Source organism: Melozone crissalis, unplaced genomic scaffold (assembly GCF_028551555.1).
Source record: "Melozone crissalis strain CALT ecotype California unplaced genomic scaffold, PUWL_Pcris_2 ptg000012l_1, whole genome shotgun sequence".
NCBI lineage: Eukaryota > Metazoa > Chordata > Aves > Passeriformes > Passerellidae > Melozone > Melozone crissalis.
In genome coordinates, this window is record NW_026535790.1 from 10029694 (window position 1) to 10043597 (window position 13904).

At 38.0% G+C, this 13904-nt stretch overlaps 1 protein-coding gene across 3 annotated transcripts in view; it reads left to right on the forward strand.

Moving 5' to 3' along the window:
• TRRAP (transformation/transcription domain associated protein) overlaps positions 1-13904 on the forward strand; it is a 75094-nt gene that overhangs the window by 23991 nt on the left and 37199 nt on the right. For 2 of the 3 annotated variants that reach the window (XM_054271234.1, XM_054271236.1), the window contains exons 30-45: positions 816-986; positions 1692-1760; positions 5476-5595; positions 5916-6035; positions 6378-6542; positions 6953-7134; positions 7404-7602; positions 8018-8146; positions 8758-9024; positions 9554-9760; positions 10637-10795; positions 10884-11018; positions 11193-11303; positions 12142-12288; positions 12595-12808; positions 13493-13618. In XM_054271234.1, the coding sequence (XP_054127209.1) occupies positions 816-986; positions 1692-1760; positions 5476-5595; positions 5916-6035; positions 6378-6542; positions 6953-7134; positions 7404-7602; positions 8018-8146; positions 8758-9024; positions 9554-9760; positions 10637-10795; positions 10884-11018; positions 11193-11303; positions 12142-12288; positions 12595-12808; positions 13493-13618 (2521 nt within the window). The remainder of the gene's footprint in view (positions 1-815; positions 987-1691; positions 1761-5475; positions 5596-5915; positions 6036-6377; positions 6543-6952; positions 7135-7403; positions 7603-8017; positions 8147-8757; positions 9025-9553; positions 9761-10636; positions 10796-10883; positions 11019-11192; positions 11304-12141; positions 12289-12594; positions 12809-13492; positions 13619-13904) is intronic. The other variant, XM_054271235.1, reaches the window with a different exon arrangement.

The following is a 13904-nucleotide window of genomic DNA, read 5'->3' on the forward strand; positions in this document are numbered from 1 at the left end:
TTTGTTGTTTAGTAGCTATGCCTAATTCTGATTCAGCAAGATTTTAATTCCATTCTTTTAAATGAAAAGAAAAAAGCTTATGAAATTACTTAGAGCCTCTTTGTAATGCTGTGTAGATGGGCTGACATGGAGCAGAGAATGTAACTGCAGTAATACTGGTGATTTGCATTTGTTTGTGCCATTGACTGGCCAGAGGTTGTGTGACTTTTCATGTCACTGTGGTCATGAGAGGGAATGAACTTATCATTTATGGCTTGTTAACAACGCAGTTGGGTTGAGAGGTAGCAAATAAGGGTTGTCCTGACCTATACGTCAGATTTGTCTGATTGTTTTTCTCCTGGGATAAACTCATGCCCACAGGATATTTGGTTATGACAGGAAATATTCTCTCTGGCTGCTTGCAGCCAGGCTCTTTTGACCTTTTCTGTTGCTCAGGATGAATGCAGATTGTAATACAGAAATTTGCTCTATTGCCTTCAGCCAGATTCACAGGCAGTTCTTAATATAGTGGCTAAGTAATTTGTTCATAGCTGTGTATTTAATTTATAGCTGTAGCAGTTTTTCAGTCTGTAATTATGATCTCCTACTTGATTATTTTATGGAATGTCCTGCTGTGTGTCAGAAATACCTCAGTGCTTCCCAAATCCATCTTGTCACTGTGTCAATTTCCAGCACTAGATGTTGCTTGAACTATTGTATTGAAGGAACAAAATAAAAGAAGAAAGATCCAGTCAGCTGAAAATATTTTAAGAAAAATGCTTGCATAAAAGTCACATCCCTCTCCACCTGTATCTTAATTGTGCACTCTCCTGCAGTTCTTGGAAGGAGCTACCATAGAAGTTGATCAAATCCATACCCACATGAGGCCATTGCTGATGATGCTGGGGGACTATCGGAGTCTGACCCTCAACGTTGTAAACCGTCTGACCTCAGTCACCAGGCTTTTCCCAAACTCTTTCAATGATAAATTCTGTGATCAGATGATGGTAAGACCATCCAAGTTTTTTTTTTAGCTCTTCCAGAATAAATTTTCTTCTAGCCACTATTCTTATTGGTGAAAAATCAAAGAAGTTCAGCAGTGACTCAGTGTACATGTTGGAAGTAAAAGATTTTTGTTTCACAATTAATAAAAAGCTCCAATTTCTTGAAATATTTTGAGTAAATTTCCAAAGGGCTTCTAAACAAAAAAGTTTGGAGATTTTATTTTTAAGTGAAGACATAACTAGTTTTGCTAAGGTTTGTTTGGACAAATTTATCTTTAAGCAAGGTGCCACTTGCACCTTTAACAATTTTACTTCTCAATGCACTTAATCTGTTTTGGTGCTTTCTTGATTTATAAAATTTTGGGAGGTATTGCTCTGTTTATTTGCGGTGTTTAAACTGAATATGTGAATTCTTTATCCCCTTTGCATGAATATTTAAATGCATACACATCAAGCAAGTCATCAGAATGTAAGACTATCAGATTAGATTTTTTTATATATATATATGCACTTATAATCCCTGCTTTCTTGAATATGGAGAGGACTTCCAGCAACAGCAAACTTTTCAACTTGAGGGAGTGAAAATAACTGATAATTCTTCCCTTTGTTTCCTTCAAAGAATTATTTCTGCTATATTGTCTCTTGTAACATATGCTAAAATGGAACAGTCTAATTAGAAGAATAATGGTAATTATCCTTTCTTTGTAGCAACACCTGCGTAAATGGATGGAAGTTGTAGTTATCACACACAAAGGTGGACAACGGAGTGATGGCAATGTAAGTTAATGAAAGCTTTTGTGTGAGAAGAGAAGAAATAAATAGTATTAATATTTTGGAATTAAAGAACTCATTCACTTGTGAATGCTGCCATAACTGATTACACACTGATGCTTTGTTACAAGCTAACAGACTTGTTGGATTGAATGTAGAATATTGAATATCTGTTAGAAGTCTCAGGAAGAGGAGCTTCTTATCTGCTGACAGTGGTAACTTTGGAGACTGTTCTGGGTTAGTGTGGGAGCAGCTCAAGCATTTGTATTTCTTTTCCCCCTCAGGATTTTCTGCTTAGAAATCTGTTCACTGGAATGGCTGATGAGCTCAGCAACATAATCCCCCATTTTTCATTAATGTGTTTGATGTTCATACTATAGCCTTTTGAAAATTATATGTAATGATAACATAATCCCAGTTAATTTAAAATTTAATTTACTTAAACCAAGTTCAATATTTACTAGTTGGGATCACATTAAAATCACTCTCCCAGTGAAACTAATGGCCTCAGTGTAGAAGCATGGGAAGCTGATCACTTCCTTTATAAATGGAAAACTGTGCAGTGTAATGTCAATACTGTGCTCTTAGTAATACTGATGGGAATTCCTGCTTCAGTGCAGTTTCCTGTGCATTACCAGAGGACTCACAATTCTATTAATATTTGACTAAATGCTTTTATTAAGTGTTGAGATTTATGATTGCACCTAAGAAAAAATGGGGGGAATTATATTAATGTCTTTGTTTCTCAAATTAGAATGAAATTACATTGGCTTTTTGTTTCCCTCAAAACATGGAAATGGCTTAATGGCTTTTCATTTCTCTTTCCTGTCTTTGCAAAGAGAGCTTTTAATCTGAATTTGGTCATTGCTTTACATTAGACCTAGATGTTCTCTAATGAAGTAGAATAAGATTGGTTTCTAATGTTTTAACTAAAACACTGCATTCTTCAGTTAACCTCATTTTATTAATGCCAGAGTAGTTCTAAGGCCTCCATATACTTTTGGGATTTAGTTTTCCTCAAATATGATGATTACAGATATCTTGCATATCTTTTTGTAGCAATAATCTTCTAAACCACAATGTGGCACCTCCAGAACAGTTTTTATTTTTCACTAAGTTATATTTAGTTGGGAATTCTCCTGATTTTCATGTTTTTTTGTTGATGTTTTCTGTGTAGTTATGTATTTAGATAGATAAGTTGAGTGGGGAGTGCACACTAGACAGTGGAGAAAGAATCTGGAGGGACAAGAGAAGTCTGGAAACATTTCGAGTAGAATTGTGTCAATGCAAAGCTGATTGAATATTACTTTTCTGCTTCCTAGTTGTTGCTCCAAAGTTTCCTTAGAAATAAAAACTCTAAGAAACTGCAGGAGCACACAGCTTGGTCTTTGTACAGCTGCTGTGGCAGGCTGTGTTCATGTATCTACATTGTGCTGTTGGAAAACAGGGGTGGTGAAACTGGTGGTCAGTTATTGCAGCTGCATTTCACTTCTCTCCTTTCTTCACGATTCTAGTGAGATTCCAGCATCTGAGACACTCATTAAAAGCAGTGTTGGGGAGTAGGCTGGATCATTCAGGCTGTGTGGTTGAGTAGAGGAGCTGCTGAATGCTCAGTGGAGAACAGAAGTGACCAGGAAAGCCTGATGTGCCCTCCCTGTGCTGGTGCTGTTCCAAGCATTCCATCCTTTTCCAGCAGCATGGGATGAAGGTGCCCTTTGATGATGGTGTCAGGCACTTCTCCAGCATTGTGCAGATAAAGGCTGGTCAGAAAAGCCTCTTAAAAATAGTTAAAAGGTCTTGGAGTGAGTTTTAACATGAAAATGGTAACTACAGGCAAACTGAAAAATTAGTTAGAAATGCTGCCTAGTGATGACTGCTGTAAAGATCCACACTGATGCCAGAACAACTAACCCTTGTTCACCTAAATAATTTATGGCAGTCCTGCTGTGATCCTGAGCTGTGATCTGGCTGTTTAGAGAAATGAAAAAATTAAAATGTAATATATTAAGTAGTGATTAAAATCTTAATTCATTGGTCCAGGGAATAAAATATTTGATTTAAATCTTGCTTCCTCTCTTCCCTGCCTCTCCAAGGAACGGCATGGGATTTCAGGTCATGTCTGGTAATTGAAAGAATAAGTTTTGAGTAGATGGTTGCCTCCAGCTGTGCCTCTTGTGAGAGGGTGGAAATTTCCATGGTGGAAATTCTGCATCACAGCCTAGGAGGAGTTTAGAGGACTTCATAGCTTGGTAGCTCAAGTACTGAAAGTGGTTTTGTAATAGATGGTGGCCAAATTTGTCTTCAAAGATGCTATAGTGTTGTTTCCTCTGACTTAATCATCTCTATTATCTTTTTTATTCAGTTTAAATATTTGAGAAGCTATATCTGATCAATGTAAAAGTAGAAAAAAGAATGAATTTCATCCTAGTTCTTTGGAGGGCAATTTGGAGCATGTGAGATGCTCATTGTCTCTGTTTCTTCTGTTTGAGATGAGGAAGTAACTGAGCTGAAGTTAGACTGCAGCCTGAAGAATGGCATGTGCTGATTTGTACATTTATTCGATATTTTTGTGGGCTTTTTCCTTTCATGCTGTGACTTCTGCTTTGGTTCAGCCTGCCACGGAAGGGGTAGAGGTGAGAACTCAGTGCAGGCGCCAGGAAATTTTTTTGTTGTCATGGTTTCTTTTGTTGTTGTTTTGTTTGCTTTTATTTTTTCTTTTAACTTGTGGTTTGTTAGTTTTATCGTTGTGTTTTGGGCACAGTGCATTGTGCCTTTGAGTGCAGTGCTGTGAATTGTCTTCTGTTCATCTGTGCAGAGCTGTTTTGATCACATTGCAGTTAAGGATGTTGAACATGTTTGTACCAGGAAGAGCAGGATTTTTAGTTTCTGTGAAGGCATAAGTGGTTTCAAAAGGTTTTTATGTATTCTCAGCCCTGCACTTCAGTCCATGAGAGGGGTCTTGTGGGGTCTGTCTGGGCAGATTAGGTTAAAGGAGTGGAGCCTAATGCTTTGTGTTTAAATTCAGTTGAGAAAATGTAACGCACTTGATAAAATCATCTTGAATACTGGAACTTGGTTTTTGAGAGATGGTGAGGGTGGTTTCGTTGTTTTGTTTTTTCCTTTCCCTTTTCTTACTGCAGGAGATCTACACTCTAGCTAGCTGAAATACAGTCTCTATTTAAATCACACAATGAAAAAAATGTAAAATGATTTTGGACTTCTGAAGAATTTAATATCTAGTGAGAGAACAGAGCTGACTTTACAGTAACTAGCTGTTTGTGAGATTGGCTGAACAGTGCTGTGAGAAAGCTGAATCTTTCTTCATGTCTGATCTGGGGGTGTGGGGTGTATAGCAGAAATTGTTTAGGGGGGAGGTCTGGCTGTTTGATGCTTGACCCACTTGGTGTATAGCAGTAAGCACTCTGTAACTCCCCCATCAGCAGTATCATTACAGTGTTTAGCTCTTACCTGTAAAACATCACTCTACTGGCAAGGAAAATAAAATTTAAACCATGATATTACCAGAGAGAGTAGGGCAGACTTCCACAGGTGCAATTTTTTCATGCATTATGGTAAGTAGATGCTGTGTATATGCTAACCTTTTGCATTTGGCTGCTGGCTATGCTAATATAGAGGGAAAAAAAGCAGTAAGATGTGTGATACTGTTTTTATACATTATAGTCAGTTGTATTTATTTAACTGTCTTTCTTTTTACCTGTAGGAAATGAAGATTTGTTCAGCAATTATAAATTTATTCCATCTGATCCCAGCTGCCCCACAGACTCTGGTTAAACCTCTTCTGGAAGTTGTTATGAAAACAGAACGAGCAATGTTAATTGAGGTAAAAGTGGAAGTTAACACTGCTGAAATTTTTTGCTTTATAGTCTTAAACATTAGTGTATGATAATTATAATATTTTAAATATGGTGTGAGAACATTTGATGCTAAAACATGCTCTTCAAGCCTTTAGGAGGTATTAACATTTGCCTTACACCCTTAGAAGTGAAGTTTTGAAAGTATCAATAAATTCTCATCATGCAAGTTCTGAACATTTTGTATCTGTATAAATGCCAAGTCAAATGTATTTTTCTGAGTGGTAGTAAATTAGTGGGAAATACTCTATACTCTGCATTTTTAATTTAAGGTTTATGAATTTTTCAGGCTGGCAGTCCATTCAGGGAACCACTGATAAAGTTTTTGACACGTCATCCATCCCAGACTGTGGAGCTGTTCATGATGGAAGCCACTTTAAATGATCCACAGTGGAGCAGAATGTTTATGGTAAGCTGTGTGGGGAGAGGAGCTGCAAAAAACCCTCAACTTGACAAATCTGATGAACATCTTTTGCATATTTTTTGCTTGTATGACCTTGTAGTCCTTAATCATGGTCTCACTCTTGACTGCAAGGTTCCTGTTTCTGGTTTTGTATTTGTTTGTACTGAAGTGTTGGTTTTATACCTTTCCAGATCATGTAAGGCTATTACTGAAGTGTAGATGTTATTTTTATATCCATGAAATACAACCTCTGCAACTTTAGTGCGGCTTATAAAGCTACAGGATGATATAGTCGCCTGATATTTTGGCTTTTAAAGGTTATTAAAATTATTTCTTCCCCTTTTGCAGAGTTTCTTGAAACATAAAGATGCCAAACCTCTGCGGGATGTCCTGGCAGCTAATCCCAATCGATTTATCACCCTGCTGCTGCCTGTAGGTGCCCAGGCAGCCGTGAGACCTGGCTCCCCCAGCACCACCACCATGCGCCTCGACCTGCAGTTCCAGGCTATCAAGGTGCTCATTTATCTTGTTTGTCTCTGCATTGGATGGCTGAAACCTCTTCAGCTACAAACCTCTTACATCCTGCCTTTCAGTCAGTGAGTGTGTGTGTGTGTGTGTTACAGCTCATAGAAAAACACTTGTAAAAATGTGGAGTGTTTGTAGCCAGAGCTGCTTTGAGAGGGGAAAAGAGATTCAAATTATCTCTGCTTTTTTTTGTCAAGTAGGATACAAAAGGACAGCATGACAACAAAACATAAATTTATTTTTTAAAATCTAAACTATGTTGTATTTCACTCTTTTGTTTTGCTGTTGAATATTTTAGCACCCTTAATTGACCTTAAGCAAGTGCTCATATATCATTGTTTCTCCTGACAGATTTCTTGTGTGTTGACTGTGCATTTGTCTTGTTTTGCTTTGGACAGATCATAAGTATTATTGTTAAGAATGATGAATGTTGGTTAGCAAATCAACACTCCTTGGTGAATCAGCTGAAACGTGTCTGGGTGAGTGAAGCTTTTCAGGAGAGACATAGGAAGGAGAATATGGCTGCAACAAACTGGAAAGAGCCCAAGCTGTTGGCCTATTGCTTACTGAATTACTGCAAGTACGTAAAATCTTTAGTTCCTAGACCCTGCATGGATTTTTTTAATTATAATTTTGAAAATATTGTAAAGATGTATAGGCCTACTAAAAATGGTTTGCAGTTGTTGAAGAGAAAGTGTAATATATCTCATAACACTGCCATTAGCTTTAAAACCATGCCTGTGGTACTGGCTGCTCTTGCTTCTCTGCTCCTTTAAAAGATGAATTTCATCATCATAGTAGTTTGTGTATTTTTGTCACAGAAGCTTTGTATTTTATGTGTTTCCACAGAAGGAACTATGGTGACATAGAGTTACTCTTCCAGTTGCTTCGAGCTTTTACTGGCCGATTTCTCTGCAATATGACTTTCTTAAAGGAATACATGGAAGAAGAGATCCCCAAAAACTACAGCATCCCCCAAAAACGAGCTTTGTTCTTCCGCTTTGTAGACTTAAATGACCCAAACTTTGGAGATGAGCTTAAAGCCAAGGTAACTAAAGCAATTAAATCAAAGAAGCCTGGTATTTAGGTTTAATTTTCTTCTTGGGAGCTAGGGCAACAAAACTCCCTTACTTAAATGTCAACGAGTTTGATAATTGGCAGAGTCATTTAGGTGAAAATATCATACCTGAAGGAGAGCGAAGATAAACAGAGACAGCAATTCATCTTGTGCTCAATGCTGGCTGCTTTAGTTTAAACTTTCTAAGAATCTATGCCCTTGGAAGGAAGAAAGAGGGGGAAAAAATTGGTGTGTGTCTTTTTTCTTGGAGTTTTATGTATAGTTTCCTTTTGTAACTCAGTGAGTGTGTCCAACAGGCAGGTTTACATGTGAGACAACTTGAATGTTGGCTGCCATTAGAAGAATATAATAGTACAGTAAAACTTGCTTTGTTTATGTTTTGTAGGTGCTGCAACATATCCTGAATCCTGCTTTCTTGTACAGTTTTGAAAAAGGAGAAGGTGAACAGCTGTTAGGCCCCCCAAACCCAGAAGGAGATAATCCAGAAAGCATCACTAGTGTTTTTATAACAAAGGTAACAATCTTTGTTTACACTGAAGTGTTTGGACATTAAAACAAAAGTCAAATGAGAGGAACAACTTTGTCATCCTGCTTTGAATTAGTTGTTCTGTCCTGAATATTATGGTCTGTTATGTTGAATTGCTTATGATGTTGAATGTGAGATCCATTGGTCATCAATAGGATGGGACTACAATTTTCAATGTATGCTGTTTTCAGATTTGGAATGTGCCTTTATAAATGAGGCTTACTTGGCTATAATCCCAGTGTTTTTATAAGGAATGCTCTCCATGACCCAGCATCAGTATCTTTCTAATTCACTGCTATTTCATGGAACCAGTCAGAGGTTATAAGACAAATGTTGTTGAAGGTGAGGGTGAGGGTTTTTAAGTTTTTTTTTAATAGGTTAGCAGTTTGGAAGTTCCCAGATGTGCTCATTATTTAAAGATTCGCGCTTCAGGAGGTTGTTTTGTGGGTACTGAACTGAATAAAGAAAGGAATTATAATTAGTTCTTAGTCTTCTTAAAAACCACTCAAAAGGCAAAAATTTGGTACTTTGCCTTTATTATTATAAAAGTAGCTTTTTATCAGCTTTATTCTCTCTTCTTTGATCCTGCCTGGAACTAGGTACTTGACCCAGAAAAGCAGGCTGATATGCTGGATTCTCTGAGGATCTACCTGCTGCAGTTTGCCACGCTGCTGGTGGAGCATGCCCCCCATCACATCCACGACAACAACAAGAACAGGAACAGCAAACTGCGGCGCCTGATGACCTTTGCCTGGCCCTGCCTCCTGTCCAAGGCCTGCGTGGACCCAGCCTGCAAGTACAGTGGCCACTTGCTCTTGGCACACATCATTGCCAAGTTTGCCATTCACAAGAAGATTGTTCTGCAGGTATTGACCACGGGCTTGTATTAAGTTCATGGAGTGCTTTCTTTTACTGTAAGATTCTGAGTAGAAGCTGCACGGTGGTTTTGAGTGCTGAGTGTAATTCAAACATCACAAACAAATGCAGAAGAAGCAGGCCAAATGTTTAAGACAGATTTGCTTGGGAATAGGAGAGTGTAGAAAGAAGCAGGAAGGGTAAGTAAGACAAGTAGACGTTTTGATTGAATTAGCAAAATTGGGAATGTTTGTTCATTTAAGAGACAGACACTTCAGCTGAGACTCAATGTTGGGACCAAGGCAAAACTTCAGATTTGGATGGTGAAGAGGGAGGAAGAAAAGGGAATGTAAAGGAAACAGAAGTATATGCTCTATGCTTCTGCTGCTGATGTATCATGTTATTTCTAACAAATTATGGGCCTTTAGAGAAAAATTGTGATTTTTAGAAAACATGTATTGTCATTTCCCTTTCTTTATAAATGCTTTGTTTTTGTAAATGCATGCAGTATTGATGTTGATGAGAAGCTCTGCTGTTCAGGTTTTTCACAGCCTTCTCAAAGCTCATGCAATGGAAGCCCGGGCCATTGTCAGGCAGGCCATGGCTATCCTGACTCCAGCTGTGCCTGCTCGAATGGAGGATGGACACCAGATGCTCACTCACTGGACACGAAAAATTATTGTGGAGGAGGGCCATACAGTGCCCCAGCTAGTACATATTTTGCACTTGATAGTGCAACATTTCAAGGTACTTGTACTGTTAGTCTGGTACTCACTGTATCTCCTGTATGAAGGAAGTAAACAGTTTGATTAGAAAAACAGCATAATCTGATTTATATGGTTTAGCTTCAAAATGCATAATTTCTCTGTAAAGATACCTATCTATGACTGAATACAACTGTTGAATAGCAAGTAATTTATTAAGTTCTGTCATGATTAAGTTAGAACTCCAAATTTCAGGTTAGAGTCTGCAAGATGAATACATTGCACATGCATTAGCAGTGTTCTTTAACAGCTCTATGAGGATTCTCTAAGAGTTCTTTTAAAAAATTGCAGAACTACATTCATTGCCATCTTCCTGTAATCCTTTTTTGTTTGACTTTATATATTCTGTGGGATTAACAGGATCACTTTTATCTGCAGCCAGTGTATGTTGGGAAATATTTAACAAATGGGGGAATGGTGCAGAATGTCAACATAGGAACATTTTTTGAAAACACATGTTAAAATGCAGTCCAAAGGGACAGCTAATACACATTTTTCAGAAACCGATGCCTCAAAATTTTTTGAAAGAATATCTGAGTGTGCTCAAATGTGAGTTGAAGCTCTTTAAAAGGCTTGGATAAAAAATCAGTCTGATTGGTCCTTGAGAAAAACAATGAGTCTTAAAAAGAACATGTTCATTTGAATGCATGAAATCAGTAGTCACTACTGAAAGTTGTAGCCAAAATACTATTTTCAATGCACCAGTTAATTTTCCATATTGCAAAATTTGAAGTAGTAGAGGTTTAGCCAACTTTGGAACTGATGACTGTTTTACAATTTTGCTTTATTTCAACTTTGTAGGTTTTGTGTAGAACGATTCTGGTTAATGACTAACACTTTTGTGAAACCATTTTTTCAGGTTTATTATCCTGTGAGACATCACTTGGTTCAGCATATGGTTAGTGCCATGCAGAGACTGGGCTTCACTCCCAGTGTTACAATAGAGCAAAGAAAATTAGCTGTGGATCTTGCTGAAGTTGTTATTAAATGGGAATTGCAAAGAATCAAAGACCAGCAGGTAGGAAATCAAAATAAACGGGTAAAGATTGAACTGTTCCCCAGTTTAATGTACTTTTTTTTTAATATGCACATTGCTGATATTTCAGCCAGATTCAGATATGGACTCAAGTACAAGTGGAGAAGGAGCAAGTTCTGCCTCATCTGCTGTTAAAAGAGGATTGTCTGTGGATTCTGGCCAAGAAGTAAAACGATTCAGGACAGCTACAGGAGCAATAAGTGCTGTAAGAGAAAATCAGGATTTGTTCAGAGACTCTAAGTAGTGTAATTGTTTTTTCCACATGACTCCAAACTCCCTAATTTGAATTGGTTTTAGCTTTTGCAAGTGTTTTAAATCTGTTCTTGTTGTTTTCCTCCTTCAGTCTGGCTGATGGCTTTTGTGTTTTGTGTGCATGCAGGTGTTTGGACGGAGCCAGTCCCTGCCAGGAGCTGATGCCCTCCTTGCCAAGCCCATTGACAAGCAGCACACAGACACTGTTGTGAATTTCCTGATCAGAATTGCTTGCCAGGTACTGTGGTTATTCTGATATGCAGATACCAGTGTGGAGTAGCAGCTAAACCTATAAACCCCTCTTTTCACACAGGTCCTTTTAGGCTTGGATTATTCTAATGTTTCTGTGCTTTTTCATAATTAATTTACATTTTTGGGTGATGCTGCAATGTATGCTTGTTCTATTGCCTAGGTTAAATGTCAAGAATACTTTTTCCCAAAATATTTAGAGTTTTATAGGGAATGACTGTATCTAGGGGTAATGATTGTAGTTTTATTTTCAAAATCCTATAGATGGAATTACTTTCCTGCAGCATGTAAAGCTAAAGTTTTTCACCAAATTTGGAGGGAGTTAACTGTTCTAGAATGGAAAAAATTATCTGGGTGTACCTCCAGGCTGACAAATTTTATGACTTCTGCTCCTGCAGCAGACTCAGCTGGTAAGTTGAATGGGATTTTATATCCCACAGTCCATTGCACAAAATAGATGTGCTCTTAAGTATAAAAATGAATTGAGTGAAGAACTGCACATGTTTATGGATACCTTGCAAACAGTAAAGATTAACCATCTTGAGTATGTTCAGAATTGTAGTAATAAAGGATAGCATGAAACTTTTGTTTAAATACACCTTTGATGGGTGATTTGGGTTAATTAGCTAGCAATTTAGACACCAGTTCTGGTGTTTACTATTAGTTGTCAGCTTTTTGTGCATTAAATGCTGTGTGACTGTACTGATAAAACTACTTAAGCTCATCCATTTCAGAAATAAGAAATTACATGCTTGCATGGAATGAATAATAAATTAATGACTTGGTTCCAAAAGGGTGTCATTTTGTTAACTCTGATTAATTGCTAGGTAAATGACAACTCCAACACTGCTGGATCCCCTGGGGAGTTGCTGTCTCGACGCTGTGTCAACCTTCTGAAAACAGCTTTGAGGCCAGACATGTGGCCCAAGTCAGAGCTGAAGTTGCAGTGGTTTGATAAGCTGCTCATGACTGTGGTAGGTAACATTCTGGTCCTGTAGGCCTTTAGGCTTCCCTGGGATGTGGGATGATTGAGTACCACTCATATCTGGATATAAATTTTTACAGTACTAATATTTTCTTTGTAGTGAAATAAATAAGTTAAGTTTGTGAATTGCAGAAGTGGTTATAATTTGTAGAGCTGCAGTACTGACTGGTTGGTGTGGTTTATTTATTTTTGGGAGTTTTTCTTAGTAGGTTTTAACAGATTTAATCTGAGTTTAGTAATTTCTGTAATTCCTGTTTACTCTTACTCACTGCCTTTTTGTGTGCTTTCTCTTTAGGAACAGCCCAATCAGGCCAACTTTGCCAACATTTGCACTGGCTTAGAGGTCTTAAGCTTCCTGCTGACTGTGCTACAGCCCCCTGCTATCCTGAGCAGCTTCAAGCCCCTCCAAAGAGGGGTAGCAGCCTGTATGACCTGTGGCAACACCAAGGTTTTGAGGGCTGTCCACAGTTTGCTGTCTCGCTTGATGGGAATTTTCCCCACAGAACCAAGTGAGTGGTGTTTTCTCCCTCCTTTTATCCTTTATTGCTGCATTACTTAAGTGGTTGAGGGGTGAGATGAAGGCACTCTTTGGAATGTGCTAATATACTGTTTTATGATTCCTGCATTTAATGGTCCATTTTAGCTTATACTTTCAACCTCTGATTAAAAAAGGAAAAGCTGAAAGAAGTAATCATGTGGAATACGTCATTATCCATTGACATAAAAACTTAATAACCTGTGGCTGTCATAACTTTAGTTCAAGAAATGCATGCTATAAATTTAATGTATTTTTGCAATTAGAATTTTTCAGCTTCAGAAGTGCAATTTTTTAGTTATTAAGTTTTGCTATTTTGCTGAAACAAAGAAGAGAGATAAAGTTAAAAAAGGCAATAAGTAATACACTCTGTCTTAATAGAAGCTAATTTAGAAAATATTTTCTTGGAAAAAAGTAAATCAGTAATGATTTAAAGACTGCTCATCAAATTGAGTTACTCAGAAGAAGTAAATTATCAAAGACATACTGGTATAATAAAAAGCTTTATGTAAATGAAGGATCTGCCTATGTCACCTTAGATTGTTGACAGTGTAAGAGTGCAGTGATGTTTTAGTGACTGTACATTGACAGTGTAGCTGTTCTTTGCCTGTTCTGTGGGTAGTGTTACCAAAACTAAACACATCTCTGAACTCTGCAGGTACCTCAAGTGTGGCTTCCAAGTACGAAGAGCTGGAGTGCCTTTATGCTGCAGTTGGGAAGGTTATTTATGAAGGACTGACTAATTATGAAAAAGCCACCAATGCCAACCCTTCCCAGCTCTTTGGTAGGTGTCCCACACCCCTGGCAGCTCTGTGGGAATGCCCCTGAATGAGTCCTGTTTTTGTCACAAGTTTCCTTTTCCATAAATCTGATCTGATGCAGTGGAAGCTGTGGGAAGCATTTCAAGCTTGAGAGATTGGCTTGGGATATCATGTCTGTGAAGGAAGGGAATGGAGGGGGGTTCATTGTGTTCTGTCTGCTCCCTGAAGTGACTTGGGAACAATTTTTGGAGGTGGGGAGCTGTAGATCTGCTAGGTGGAAGCTTTTTGTATTCAAAGTACATAGGTGCA